Source organism: Ctenocephalides felis, unplaced genomic scaffold (genome assembly GCF_003426905.1).
Source record: "Ctenocephalides felis isolate EL2017-DRISC unplaced genomic scaffold, ASM342690v1 CF-g0.4_SCAFFOLD_01170, whole genome shotgun sequence".
NCBI classification, from domain to species: domain Eukaryota; kingdom Metazoa; phylum Arthropoda; class Insecta; order Siphonaptera; family Pulicidae; genus Ctenocephalides; species Ctenocephalides felis.
In genome coordinates this window covers 2362122-2377433 of record NW_020537324.1, presented here as the reverse complement: position 1 = coordinate 2377433, position 15312 = coordinate 2362122, and the positions used below count along the sequence as shown (strand labels likewise).

The 15312-nt window shown below is 28.1% G+C and overlaps 5 protein-coding genes across 6 annotated transcripts; 3 read left to right on the top strand and 2 right to left on the bottom strand.

Annotated features, from left to right (window-relative positions):
• The first annotated feature begins 1440 nt into the window (after nt 1–1440).
• Nucleotides 1441–3388, top strand: LOC113365836 (transforming growth factor beta regulator 1). The gene is made up of 7 exons (XM_026607381.1): nt 1441–1612; nt 1672–1876; nt 1962–2084; nt 2146–2296; nt 2365–2599; nt 2704–2874; nt 3256–3388. The coding sequence occupies exons 1-6, from the start codon at nt 1520–1522 to the stop codon at nt 2860–2862; spliced, it is 966 nt and encodes a 321-aa protein (XP_026463166.1). The 5' UTR covers nt 1441–1519; the 3' UTR covers nt 2863–2874; nt 3256–3388.
• LOC113365834 (etoposide-induced protein 2.4 homolog) lies at nt 3114–4799 on the bottom strand. 2 transcript variants are annotated; one of them, XM_026607379.1, is made up of 6 exons: nt 4664–4799; nt 4419–4591; nt 3913–4288; nt 3622–3845; nt 3490–3564; nt 3114–3422 (listed from the first exon to the last, which is right to left on the bottom strand). In XM_026607379.1, exons 1-6 carry the CDS (start codon nt 4670–4672, stop codon nt 3242–3244), a joined length of 1038 nt encoding a protein of 345 aa, XP_026463164.1. In that variant the 5' UTR covers nt 4673–4799; the 3' UTR covers nt 3114–3241. The 2 variants fall into 2 exon arrangements, with proteins under 2 accessions (XP_026463164.1, XP_026463165.1); XM_026607380.1 differs by having other exon boundaries at nt 4670–4799.
• Nucleotides 4800–5064: 265 nt separating this feature from the next.
• On the top strand, nt 5065–6071 carry LOC113365837 (trafficking protein particle complex subunit 4). The gene is made up of 3 exons (XM_026607382.1): nt 5065–5323; nt 5493–5771; nt 5854–6071. The coding sequence occupies exons 1-3, from the start codon at nt 5149–5151 to the stop codon at nt 6051–6053; spliced, it is 654 nt and encodes a 217-aa protein (XP_026463167.1). The 5' UTR covers nt 5065–5148; the 3' UTR covers nt 6054–6071.
• A 619-nt stretch (nt 6072–6690) lies between these two features.
• LOC113365945 lies at nt 6691–7232 on the top strand. The gene is made up of 2 exons (XM_026607490.1): nt 6691–6877; nt 6957–7232. Exons 1-2 carry the CDS (start codon nt 6833–6835, stop codon nt 7230–7232), a joined length of 321 nt encoding a protein of 106 aa, XP_026463275.1. The 5' UTR covers nt 6691–6832.
• A 35-nt stretch (nt 7233–7267) lies between these two features.
• Nucleotides 7268–15308, bottom strand: LOC113368191 (PIH1 domain-containing protein 1-like). Its single transcript, XM_026609758.1, has 5 exons — nt 15128–15308; nt 14982–15060; nt 7868–8460; nt 7662–7805; nt 7268–7597 (listed from the first exon to the last, which is right to left on the bottom strand). The coding sequence occupies exons 1-5, from the start codon at nt 15194–15196 to the stop codon at nt 7553–7555; spliced, it is 930 nt and encodes a 309-aa protein (XP_026465543.1). The 5' UTR covers nt 15197–15308; the 3' UTR covers nt 7268–7552.
• Nucleotides 15309–15312: the final 4 nt, after the last annotated feature.

Here is a 15312-nt window from a genome sequence, read left to right as displayed (position 1 = left end):
AGTAAGTTTAAAATAATTATATTATATTTTTGATTAATAACAAGCAATATATTGTGTATATTTCATCTAACGATATAGATCATTATTTAATTAATGTTGCTTGTAATATAACAATTTATAATTTATCATACTAACTAAATTTTTTTTAATATAGGTGATTCTAAGAATTCAGAGCAACATGCCTATGCAGATTACCTACCTGCAAATGGACAATCATTGAGTATCTGCAGAGTTCTGCACCTTATGTTGGACCACCCCACCTCCAATGCGACTTTAGGAATACATCAAACTGGACTTCTTATACGTACATCTTGTTGCTGAGACAACAAAGGACAAATAAGGAAGATGAAATATCTGATCATGAATATTGTAATGATGTTTAAAGAGAGTTGCTTTTGTGCCTTTTATATTAGATCATTTCATATTAGAAGTGAGATGGCGAAGGTGAGATTCATAGGTTTTCTATGAATTGTTTTAAACAAATTTTTATACAACTTACGATGCAATACAAGTGCAATATTGACATTTAAATTTAAACTGATAGTAATAAAATTAATATATTAGTATTATTAAGATCAAAAATGTCATTATGTTCTGGCAAGTTGTACTTACAATTTTAATTAGAACTTATTATTTCTAAAGTTTAATTTAACTTATATTAATACTCGAATACTTATAATCCTTTGTTGAGTGGTTGAGATTTTTATCAAAGCAATGAAAAATGTATTCAAATTGCTAATTTACAAGTTGAGTGCAATTTTGAAGAATGTATATCAGAATAACATGTGATTAATAGACATCTTACAATTAATAAGAAGATTGATCTCTTGTACCTCAAATACAACTTAACATTTACGTTTTAAGATTAGATAATCCTATTTAATTAGATTATGCTAATTATTTTCACTGAGAGTGAGATTTATATATATGTGTATGAGTGTATGATATTTTGTAATTATATATAAATAAAAGTATAAATAATTTAATGATTCTTTTGTTATAACATTTATATGCATATTATTGAATACTTCAGGTTGCTTTTAGCAAACAACGATTAATAGCCATACACAAATAATTATTTTAATTAAATTACTGTATTAAACACTGTATTACTAATTATTAAAAATGTTTTATTAATTTTTAAGTGTTGATTTTGGCAAACAATAATTAATTCATGATTATTACCTTTAAACAAATATTATTTTTAATCAATTATGAACATTTAATTACAATCATGCATGTGACATACTGTTATTTATTAATGACATACATTTATTTAATATTTATTTTTGGCAAGACCGAAGTGAGTTATTTTACTATTAATTTCATATATTTGTTTAAAAGATTGAAAGTTATGGAAAATACGGTCCTGTTTCATTGACAGTTTAAGAACATGGCGGATAATGGCGGACAATTGCTGTCAATAGATTACTGTCACCACTGTCACCTAGAAGTTCATACCAAGCTTTAAAACATAAATTCGTGTTTTTTAATTATTTATGGTTAAGCATTGTTTATAATGCCATTTTATAAGAAAAAAATAATGGAGAAAAATATTAAGTACAAGAAAAAATATAACCGACTAAAGCGTTTTATAAAAGACATAGTCTTTGTGAGTATATATAATTTGATTTTTGATAAAATAAATTTTATACATTGTTTATTCTTTAGGAAAATGCTGCTCTATGTGATCAAGTTGCACTAATGCAGGACAGGATTCTAATTGTTAAGGAAGAAAGAAGATATTTATTGAAAAGATTATTGATGTATCCACCTGAAGCAGAAATATTGAATCAACAAGAACGTGAACATCATTCTCCATCTCCAAATGATTCGAACATAAACCGGAAAATTAAGAGAAGATCTTATGCTGATAGTGAGTCACATATAAACTTTTTGTGTCATTTTGATATCAAATATTCTATCTCTGTAAATATTATAATTTATGTTATATGATGTAGCTAAATCTAGACAGAAATCAATCAAAGCTGTAGAAAAGAAAATTGCACAAAAAGTTCCAGTTGATGCATTTGGGAGGCCAATATTTCCTTTAGAACTAGGCAATCTTACCATACATTCACTAGGTAAACCAAAATTCTAAATTTATTACTTTATTTGATTTCTATCACCTATTTCAATTTTCAGGAGAAGTAGTTTGTGATAGACCGGCTTATCATGATGTTGACTGTATATATCCAGTAGGATTTGTTTCTACAAGAATTTATGGTAGTCTTCGAGACCCTGAGAAAAAAGTTACTTATACTTGTAAAATTAGTGATGGTGGAAATTCACCTAGGTATAAAGAAATAGAGATACAATTCATGAATGTATCAACAAACTTAAGATTTGATAATTATGTTTTAGATTTGAAATATCTGCTGATTCGGATCCAGATTCTGCAATTGTTGGAAGCACATTAAACTTCTGTCATGGAATGCTGTTGCAGCAAATTTTCAAAGCAGCTGCTATACGAAGTTCAGATTACCAGCAAGCTAATGGAGCTGCCTTTTTTGGATTATCGAATCCTACAGTATTAAACTTAATACAAAGCATGATACGAGTTCGAAAATGCCAAAATTACAAATGGAGCAAATTTGAAGTAAGTTTTAATAGATAGTTCATTTATTATTAAATAAGTGAGATAATTTATTTACATAATTATTTATTCGCAAAACATTTTAATGACATGAATATTATCTATAGTTAACTCAAACACCTTTGGATACTATTATTGAAGACAATGATCCAACACTTAGTTTTGAAGCCCTTCAATCAGCAATTTTTAGATCTAATTATCATACTGTACCAGAAATTAAAGAAGAGCCTCCAGATGAATTATTAGATCAATCTGTGAATCTTTAAATACACTCAGAGGTGAAAAAGCTTTATTATAAAATAATTACAATTAAACAACTTTATTTAATAGAAAAAACCTTTTAATAATAATCTTATGTACATATTACCAGTCATTTTGTCATGTCGATATAATATTTGCTCATATCAAATAATTTATATACACCTTATATAGAATTGAATCACATTTGCAGTCTTATTTCATGTAAATTACTTAATTTAATAATTTTTATTTCATTTTAGCCAATAATGTAGTACTAGACTGCTGCCAAAAATAATGATCATACTTATTTTGATCTATATATATATACTTTAAAACAAATTAAAATTTCCTAACCCAGCTATCAAAAAAACCACAAATCAAAATAACCATGCAATGATTTTTATCTCATCGATATCTAGGTGTGTCAATTAATCTGGAACTTGAATATTGTTTTATTGGTTTTGATGGATTATCTTTATGCCTTGTTGGAGTGTACAGTACTTTTGCTTGCCCCGGTTTTATAGTTTGGTTAAATAAAGTGTTTGATATTGCAATCACAGGTTTGAAAAGCGGTATGGAAATATCACTGTAATAGGTAAATATTTACTATTTGAATCAATGAATATATATATATGAATATGTTAATAATTTACCAAGCATCAGTAACAGGACTAGCTTCATTCCCACTCAAGATAAATAAAGGAAACAGTATAGAAAAGACACAGCCACTGAAAAATAAAAAATGCATAGAAATTGCAGAAATTTGCTATACAGTTTTATATTACCTAATTAAATAAGATCCAGGCAGTTGAGTTAAAACAGCTAGAGGCAAACCGAATCCTATAAAATATGGCCAGTTGGTTTCAATAAAAGTAAGTCGACTGTGTAATTCCCAACCCATGTTAAACCATTTGTATTCAAACACATATAATGAGTACAAAAGGCACATATGAACAAGACAAAGAAAATCACCGATTGGTGTTATAGGAAACCATTGCATCAACATTGCCTGTAACAAATACAATTTAGTGAATTTCATTCAAAACAATGATATTTATAGGTATAAATATTTATACCTGTAATAAGAATAAAACTTGCACTAGTAAACTGAAAAGGGTGTCTGCAATAAGCTTACTAATACTTGAAATAAATTGTGGTCTCCCTCTACTGTAACGAAATGCTGAATCAGCAATATCTTGAAACCATAAGCTGTTCACAATTTTGCTCAAGAAAAATAGAGGCACCACCCAAAACATTCGAAAGGTCAAGGATAGAAATGGTTCCATCCAGTACCATATATCATGTGCTGTGCCTTTATTATGTCCAAAAATAAAACTCAAAAATAATTTTAGCCCAGGAAGCAAAGCATATTCAAATATAAAAATGCTCATCCAGAAAACACCACCATTCAAAGCACAACACTGTAAAATTCTTGTCATCACTTTGGATTCTCTGAAAAATTAAGTGGCCCCATTTAAACATGAAATGTAACACATATTTTAGCTTAGATGTGGTAACATTTGCTTATATTATTTGTTGATAGCAAATGTAATCATGGCTAAGCTTTGTTTTTATCACATACTCTTGTTGATTTGAACTTTTGTGACTAGATTTGTTATGGGGCATATTTGCAGGAGATCGATTAGTCGTTAATTTTAAATTAGCTCTTTCATTCATTTCTTTGTCCATATAGAAAAGAACGACCATTCCTCGGACACTGTCCACAAAACCCCTAAACATTGCCAATGATATGTTCTGAAATGAAAAATATTAGGTTATAACACGTATAATGGCAATTTAAAGAGATAAAAGAAAATTTGATCTTACAAATACCATGATTAATAAATAATTTTGGTTGTAATAAAATTTAATAACAATAGATTTTGAACAATAAAAAAAAAATCAAACTGTCACTGTTTGTGCCATCGCATGGTAATAAATGAACTATCTCAGCGATTTCCAACCTGTGGGATGTGCGTTTGGAAGATGCGATACTATTATATTATATAGTATATTATTTTATATATCGTTAAATAAATTGTAATTTCAGTTGAGTATTTATAAAATTCGATTGTTAAAAAAAAATTAAAGAAGCGCAGCGCAATTTTTATTTTTTAAATGTGGGAGTTGTCCTACGAAAATGTTGGAAACCACTGAACTTTTTAAGAAATCGTTCTGTCATTTATGTCAAAACAGTTCGCGTTATTACATACAAATAGTAATAGTTAAATAATTTAAAATATCAGTATTTATTAAAATATAATATAAATAGAGTTAAAATTATTATGTGGTGTCATTAAAGAAATATTGAAATGGTTATTTATGGTGTATATATTGTTAGTAAATCGGGAGGACTGATATTTAACCATGACCATAATATTCCTAAAATTGAAAATGAGAAAACATTTAGTTATCCTTTAGATATTAAACTGCAAATAGAAAACAAAAAAATCATTGTAGCATTTGGTCAAAGAGATGGAATACATGGTGGGTAATTTACATTTGTTTATTTATTGTTAGGAGTGTAATAATCTGGCATAACATGAATTTCTTTAAAAATCTATGCCTTTTGACTATATATAATCCTAGCTTTTATTAGGTGGAACTAAAGTTTACTAAAACAGTAACTGATATTTACCAATTTATTATCTTTCAGTCGGCCACGTCTTAGTGTCTCTCAATGGTAGTCCTGTTCTGGGTACTTCATTGGAAGACGGGCGAGATGTAATGGAAATAATAGAAAAACGTGAAAGCTATCCATTGAATTTGAGATTTAGTAGACCTAAAATGACCACAAATGAGAAAATATTTCTTGCTAGTATGTTTTATCCTCTATTTGCCATTGCCAGTCAATTAAGTCCAGAACCCAAAAGTTCGGGTATAGAAGTTCTTGAAGCCGATACATTTAAACTATATTGTTTCCAAACTCTTACAGGTAAAATATTAAATTTATAAGTTATATTATTACTTTGCAATAAATAAATGTAAAATATGAAAATATTTTAATAATATTGCAGGAGTGAAATTTATGGTTGTAGCAGAACCTTTACAAACAGGAATGGAAATTTTATTAAAAAGAATTTATGAATTATATGCCGATTATGCATTAAAAAATCCATTCTATTCTTTGGATATGCCTATTAGATGTGAATTATTTGAAAACAATTTACAGACATTATTGGAGCAAGTTGAAAAGTCAGGCATTAGCAATATATAAATGTAAAATATGAAAATAAAGGGCTATTTATTTACATAATTTTTTACTACTTAATCATCAACCATCTTAAAGGAGTGTAGAAGTAGAATACAGACTCTGGCCATGTCTCGGATACTTTGAATAATCTGTTTTCTCAATATACTGTCAGAAATTTGAGAGACCCACCAACTTTGCAACAATATTACTGGCTTAGTGGGCACAAATAACTGAAAAATGGTCACAGATTGACCCAAACTCTAGGTTGTATGTAAAAAAGAATAATGTTCAAACAGCAAACTATCTTATTGATTATTGAACAGATTATTGAAGCTATGATTATAATTAAGTATGGCAAAAAAAGGGTACAATGAAAGAGTACTTATCTTGCCTTAATCAATTGTATTGATTATTTTTTAGCTATAGAAAAAATTATTTTCGAATAACAGTTGGAAACTGTATCTAAATATCTAAATCTAAATTCTTATTCATTGAGCTGGTTACGTATCCGAAGATTAATGCAACTAGTTCAATTATTTTATTCAACAAATATAAAATGTCCTTGCCTTTCCATTCAGTTTGAGAATCTCTGACATTTTCTTCATAACATAACCTACTTTTAATATGTCAATTATTTCATTTTATGAGAATTTATAAATTGTTTGTAATGCCAATATACAAGAACCAAGACAATATTAGAATATAATATATTCATACTGTGCATAAGTATGTAATCGAATATTATTACGATATAGTGAAAATAATAAGTAATTATATATCACTTTATTAAGTATTTGTGCAAAATGACAGAAAACTTGCAGCATTTGGGCCATGTGGAATTAGAAGAGGTACAAAAAAATTTCTTACTTTCAATTATAAATTGTTTTCATCTTTCATTACATTTAAATATTACATTTTCCTTTGCAGTTTGTGCATTCCTCCATAAATTACATGATGGGATTATCTATACCCGCTGAAATATCACAAGATTTAACAAAGGAAGATTTAGAAACAGCGAGAAAATCATTAAACTCAATCTTATGTTCAGTAGCAATGCTTGAACATGAAAACGAGGTGCAAAATAATCTGTATGAAAAATTACCAAACTTAGAAAAATCTCAAAAGGAATGCATTTATGAAATCTTTAAAATTCGTAGAACTGATATTATGAAATACATGGTGAGTAAAAGTAGCAAGAGATGAGTTATCTAAAACAGAATAATAAATAGTCAAATAGTTTAAAATATTAGATTTTAAGATTTTTAAATTATATATAAATGAAAGAAGTTGTGGGTATAACTTTATTGAAAAACATGTATGCTAAAGAGAAAAAATCTGGTTTAAATATGCTGCACATATGTTATCTATGATGGCAGATATGTTTTATAATCAGAAAAACAGTGGCAATGAAAATTAATAAGGGTTCGAGCATAAAGTTCATAAGTTCATAAAGTAATGTAAATGTATTAAATTTAAAGAAATACAAAGATATTATTGGTGCAAAAGAGCTTTTAACATTACATTTACGCAGCCTCTGGTATCGCTACTGGCATAGTTACTTTTAATATCTGAAAAATATAAATTATTTATAAACCTTAAAATAAAATTATTTTGTTACATTTGAAATATTACCGAAGAATGTTTGTTAAATTCAGCTGCAACTCCGTCTTGATTGATATTATAGGGAATAAAAATGTCTAGAAAGAATCCAGAATTGGGTGCTTCTAAAACAATTCGATCTTCTCCAATATCCAAATAAAATTCTTTCGTTGAAAACTATAGGAGACAAATTTCTATGAGTATTAATGTAAAATGTGACTTAATGTTTTCTATCTTACCACTCCAGTGAGTAAAAATTCTCCAAGCAACTTTTTTGGCTCTCCTATATCTGGTTCTCGTAAAATTCTGTATTGTGGTGTTCTAGTTTTTGGTAAAATGTCCATTACTTCTTCTATCATAGGTTGTTTCTTTTTGGTATCCTCATTATTTTGATCTCCAGGAATTTCAATACCTTTCATTTTTGCTAGATCTCTATCTTGGATTTTATGACTCTGCAACTGTCCGAATGCTTTTTTATTTTTTAAAATAATAAATTCCTCATGATTCACTGTAATGTTATGTTTGAATTCCAAAGCTTCAAACACAACTCTAAACAGGAACGACTTAAAAATATCATCATCAATTATTTTTACAAAGTAAGAAGGATGAATGGCAATGTCTATGACGATCACAGATTGTTTCTTGTTATCAATATCATTCTTAGGCTCTCCTATGCTCATAGGAATTTTATATGAATCGGCATCCATAGATCCAAGAATATCCAAAAGTTCATCGGTGGTAATATCCTTTGGGGGAGGCACAGCATCAGTCTGGCATATATTGACAAAGACTTTTTTGTTATCAGGGATGGTGTGAGTTTTCACACAAAGACCTGAAGAAATAAATAATAAATCTGTAAAGACTTGTAAACTCATTGCTATTGAAAATTGCTATTTTCCCACTTAATCAATGCTTAATGATTGTTTCAATCGTGATAAAGATTATTTATTAACAACCAGTAGGAGAAGATTATGTTTTTTCAAAAAGGCCGATTTGCTAATTTTGTGTTTCTCCAAGGTATCAAGTCATTAGGAATCGTTTGAGACCAAAAATTTTGAACCGATTTCGGAAAATTAAATATGGTTTGAAATATATGATATAGGAAACGTGCTGATTAGTTTTCGGTAAACATTAGCTGAACGGTTTCGTTTTGACGATTTTAATCAAACTTTGCATTGTGTTAGAGTTAAACCATTCTAAAATTTAAAAGTTTTTAATCGAAACGCCATTTTCGAAATAAAAAGTTGAAAATTTTATCGTCGCAACACACCAGGACGTGCAACTTGCCTTAAGGCCAAAATACAACTTACATCTAGTTTTTTATATATTTATTTTATTTCATAAAATCAGTATTAACAGGCATTCTTGTTACATTTATCAAAACAAAAAATAAGTTATGAGAAAATTATATAAAAACTTAAAGCACTATAAATCACACATGGCCAAATAAAATAATCATAAATCTATATCTAAAATTTTTATTTGTGCTCCGTGACAATATTAATTTGATTAGAAAATCAAGAGTATTGACCTAAATATTTTCTTATCATACAATTAAAATAATATGGGGAATGATATTTAGCATGTATTAATAATTAAATCATTATGTGGATATTGAGTATAAAAGCATCATTAATTCAGTAAATACACATCATTGAATATGATTTATATGTCATGTAAATCATTAAAGAGCATGTATTTTTATTTGAACATAAAATTAATTTGTTACACGTATATGGTGTGGAATAAGGTACTATAATGGCCATTTAGAAAAAAAGCTCCAAGGAATTAATACAACCGTTGTTTGGTCAATATTTTTTCATTCTGTCTATTTATAGTCTTACGAATGTACCCTAAATATGTATAATATATATATATATATATATATATATATATATATATATAAATCTGAAAATATGTAGATATTATATATCCTGATACATATTTTAAGGATCCTTCTCTACATTTGTTAAATAAAATTGTGTATCTCAAATCAAGAGAGCAATTAATAATTTCCTTAGACGTGTACACAGCAATCGTATAGAGAAAAATGAATATCATTCAACTTCTTTAATAATGTCATGGTCTAGTTAATAAATTACAATTACACGAACATTCTTTATGGTGTTACTATTATCAATAATGTCAATGGCAACGCGAATAAATTCTTTGCCATCTTAAAAATGTTAATAGTAAAAAAACTTGATGGTTTTTTATGTTTTCATGATTCATGCCGCAATTTACAATTTTACATGAATGAGTTTCGTATAAACAATTTTACTAGGTGTAATTGGCATTTTTCCTTAAAGCAAGTTGCATGAACTTTCTGATATGAGATTTATTTATTGAGTTACATCAAACGGCTTTCAAATTTTTGAATCAGTTCATCGGTCACATTTTGGTTCAAATTTTGTCAAAAGATTCAGAATGACTTACTAACAGTTTGTTGATTTCATTTATGTTAGTAGAAAACTCTACCAGTTCGCGTTAGAATTTATTCATGTGCAATGATAACGTTTTTTAGATGTTAACCAAAAAATTGAAACTACAAGAACTGGATTTGCAAGGTCTTTTTGTATACAATACCGTATTCCACCGAATTTGAATTCGTCTGATAGTCTAGTCATTATAGTAAGTTCACCTCGGAATTCGAGATACCCAGCTGATGCCTGAAAACCCTAAAATATCACCCTAAAAGTTGTCTCAAAACCTACGTATGGTAGAATGCTATTTTGGGTATCTCGAATTCCGAGATTCTTATCTAATTTAAGTTTAAATGACTGAACTACGATGAGTTCGCCACAGTTAATTGGTCAAATCATGGCAATGAGAATGAAAATTAATATGCATCACCATGTAGCATGTAAACAATTATCTTATTATCTGATTATATTTATATTTGCTATTGAAAAGGCTTGGTATAAACAGTTATTCATCTCAATCATCTAATTTCTATTAATTGCTAATATTTATAAATTATTGTGTTTAAATAAATTCGTTATCTGCGGCGCAAACATATAATTATTGATAAAAAGGATAGTTGATATTACATCACGTCGCCCACCAAGGACAACTACTATGTGCACGAACATCTATGCTTTACTAGATAATTTTATATAGAAATGCTATTCAAAATTATAATTTTATTTATCAATTATGTTTCTGTATTGACCTTGGCAGACGATAATATTATCATTCAAAATCTTGAGTCTTAAATAAAAAAAGAACCTTGCTCATGTTTGATGAGCAGATGAGTTCCATATAAACAAACTTCTAGTCCATAATAGAATGAATAAAAAATTCTTGTTAATTTTTGTTCAAACTTGAACGACATGTTTGTTGTTCAAATATTCTTGTCTGTACAGGAATTAGTTATACAAATAGATGCATATTAATTGGAAGAAATTTTAAATGGAACCGTGTAATTAAAAATATAGTAAGTGGTAATATGTCTTGAGGCAAGTAGCATTAACTTGTAAATAATCGACTTAAGAAGTGAGATTTAAATAAAATTTTCAAATTTTAGTCCATATTTGAATGAATTTTTATAATTCAATCGCTTTTTTCTTAGGCCTACATTACTTTAGGATGTTTGCTAGACCATGATCTCTATCGCCATGTTTCATTAAAAATTAAATTGCAAAAAAACTATAAGCAAAAACAAAAGTTTCTGCATTCTCTATGTAATTAAAATATATTTTAAACATTATTTATTCTTGTTTACTCCTTCCGCGAGAGATAATTACTACGTGATTTTTTATTGTGAAGATTGTTCTTGCAATCAAAGAATTTATGACTAATACTTATTTTGATAAAAAGAATATGTGATGAATTAATATTTATAGCATGATTATTGATCATGTGCGATTATTATCCATAATTTACAATTTAGCATTACAAGCAATTTATCATCCATATATGGTCGGAAAAACAGTTAAAATTTCATTTGAAAACTGCTAAAACATTGGTAAATTTTCATAGTTGCGCCATGTTCCAAGAAGTGATGAAATTCATACTCATTAGATCATTTGAAAATTAAACGATGATTTGCAAAAAATCTTGTAATATATTACTCACAACACAACTATATATAAATACTTTTATCAATATGAGGTGCCCGCAGATAACAATTGAGTGCTTGAATTTTTTTTTTAATTTGGATTTTTGATGAAACGAGAATTGAAAATTTGAAAGTTGAAACAAGAATTGGTAAGGAGAACCCTTCGTTGCTCGTCTAGGATTTTGATGAAATTTAGAATGATGATAGATTTTATGCCCAAATTGATCCCGGGGAAATATCAGAGGCCTATGAAAAGCGGTTTAATTATTAAAATTCATTAAAGCTTGCATATTAGTAGCGATATAGATATACAATACTGACAATATATTGAATTGTAAAACATCGCATGATGTATTGATTCATTATGTACCTTTCAAATATTAATTAGTAAGGTAACCATATATTTGAATTCAAATAATTAAAGTCTAAGGAAGGTGCTGGTCAATCTTTATCAAAAACAAATCAGCACGATTGCCTACTTGTTTCGTTTTTAAATTATAAAAATCAGTTCAAAAACTTTTTTGTTAAAGTCTATAAATAATGTTCATAAAAACGTTTTCAAAAATTCAATTATTGTCTCTAGAAAATTCTGAGTCCCAAGGTAGAATTCCCGGACTGTCCCTGCTAATCCGGGACATATGATGGTCACCTTAAAAAATGCATTTCATCGTGACCATGTCAATTTTTCAGTCACCAGTTACGAGTTCGAAATATTCAAAAATGAGTATGTTATTAAAAAGGTAAGGCAGCTATCATTATGAAATATGTTTGCCTTATATCAAATATCACATTGATTATATTAACACCACAGACAATGCTTGCTCTTGTCCCGATGAAATTTAATCTGACTACTCTATTATCACGAAGTGATAAAGAGGGAATCAAGGTACTATAGTTAGATAAGCTTAAATTTGAATGGCCTTCATGGTTTTTGCCAAATCATTTGAGTTTCGAAATCGAATTTGCAAAATATGGAAAACATTCTTGGATAAAAAGAATTACAATTGGAAATCAAATCTTAGGTGGTTGCTACATAAAAGTAAAAACTGCTACATTTTTACCAATGCATCATTTCTTTTACTATTACACCTGATTAATTATAGTTTTCCTAATCATCAGTTATTCAATTTCCATTTATCGATCGGTACAGGAGTTCCCGTGCAAAGCAAAATAATTGATTAGTTTTTAAACGGTCCATTCACATTTAATTCTTTGTGTGTAAATGAGGCGAAACACATTTGTCTAATAATTCTAATCCGGCATTTGTCAATTTGTTATTTAATAATGTTATGTAAAATCGCAAATGCATACAAACGAGAAGGTCGTTGCTATATAAACACAGGCAGAAACCGTTATTAGAAAATCAGTGGCGTGCATGGGAAAAAAGAGGAAGGATACAAGATGAATTTTGGACAATTTTTGGGAACTTGACATATTCTTCGAGTTGAATCCGTTGATTAGTAGGCAATCCACTGATTGTCCTTACAATCTGCGATGAAGGACAAATTGATCCTGAACGCTATTAGAAGATAACACCATGATTGGCCATCCACTTTGGGTATTGCATCAGCAATGCCCAAAAGGGCTATTTACGCTTAAAAACTTATTGCTTTCTATGTCCTCAAGTGAAAACCACTTCTTGATATCTAATTTTTAAGCAGTTTTTTAAATTGACTATCTCATCGCTACCGACCATAATAGGTAATAATTAATTCAGTCTCGCTATCATGTTATCTATGGAAAATCATTAGAACGTACTTGTTACCTACAGTTTATATCATAAAAATACTATTATTCATAAAATCATTAGCAATTTGCGATAAAACATAACTGATACGTAGATTAGGTAAACAGCGTTAGTCACAACGCGCCATGACTCCGGTATTTTCAAAGCCAAGTTCTAAATTTTAAATTTGTTCCAAGTTTTAAATTTTATGGTAACAATAATTTTATGGTAATAATTTTAGTGTAAATCATAAATATAAAGCATACAATTAACAAGTATCACATGTATAATAAAATGAGCATTGCATGTTTTATAACATCTTGCTCTTTCTACAGTCAATTGCTTATTGAAGCAAATCCTACCATATGAATTTTTAATATTATTTATCTTTTATTTTTTTTACTTATGTATTATAATTTTTTATTTATATTTTATTTATCTATATAACTTATAAAGCTCTATTTACCTTATAACAAATTAAATATAACAAATTATTAAATTAAAGCTTTAATTTTTAAGATTCAATTCCGGAAATATAGTTGCATTTCGTATAGATTAATATATTAATTTTATTTGAATACACTACATCTTATTTAATTGTTTATTGATCAAAATGAATATTTTAGTTGCATATGAAATACCAAAGATGATTAATTAAATTAGTAATTATTCAAAGAAAATAATATCATGTAAAATGATAATAGAAATAGCTGCTTTGCAACAAAATATGCACGTCACTTTTACCATATTAGTAATATATAATATTTATCCAAATCTACCCCATTTTTTTACATCTTCAAACTTTAGGCATAGATATTTGATTAGGAGGATCTTTTGTTTTTTTTATATATCATATTTATATTGTTGAATTTATTATTGATATTTTCATTTATCAATCTCATGTCGTATTGAGGATATCAAATTGATTAACTACTATCAATTGAAATAGTTGTGGCACATGTACCGCTAAAATATTATACAAGTATAAGCATATTTTGTTCAGATTGTACATGATGACTCAGCTTTTTTAAAGTCGCCAATGATGGTCATGGATAGACTCATCATTTACTTTACAAAATTATAATTTAATATTAATTTTATTCAGTGTATTTATGGCAAAATTATATAAATTTAAATTATAAATATAAATTATATAAGTGATGAAGAGACAAATTTATATGATATATATGAATGATTTAAATCTCCAAAATTCAGTTATAAAGTCCATAGTGAATATAGCTCAATTAAGCCATAAAAAAACAGGATGACAAAATGGTGAAGCAGCAATACCAACAATTACTGTCAACAAAAATTTTAAGTATCTAAAATCCTTACTTGTACCTATATTTTTATTTATGGAAGTTAATATAAAAATGTAACAAAAATCTAAATTGCATAATTTTGTATCACAAATTTAATGACCGTGTATCATGTGAACCGATAAACAATCATCGCAGAAAGCAATTCGGCCGCAATAAAGCTTCACGCATTGTCATGCCGTTAGTCGAATGTGATGTGTAGTGACGTGAGGATGTAGGACCAAAATTATTGTACAAAATATATTTACCTGGTGATGGCTTCACAATTTTGAAAGGCATTGTACTCGTAGCAGGCTGGATAAGTTTTTCTAAAGGATCAACCGAGTCCTGAGGAACAAAATATCGAACAATCAAATACAAAAACGAACCTCAAAAAAAATTTTTTTTCACTCACCGGCATCACGAACAAATTTTTCTCCATGATACTTTCATCGACGTCTAACACAATGCCTTTTTTATTCATTTTTTAAGTGATTTTAATAGATTTTTTTACTATTTTAAAGATTATTAGTGTTTGTGAATGAAATGTCGTGGTGTTTTTTATTGAATAAGTTAGTTAATGTTGTGTACGCTAGTTGT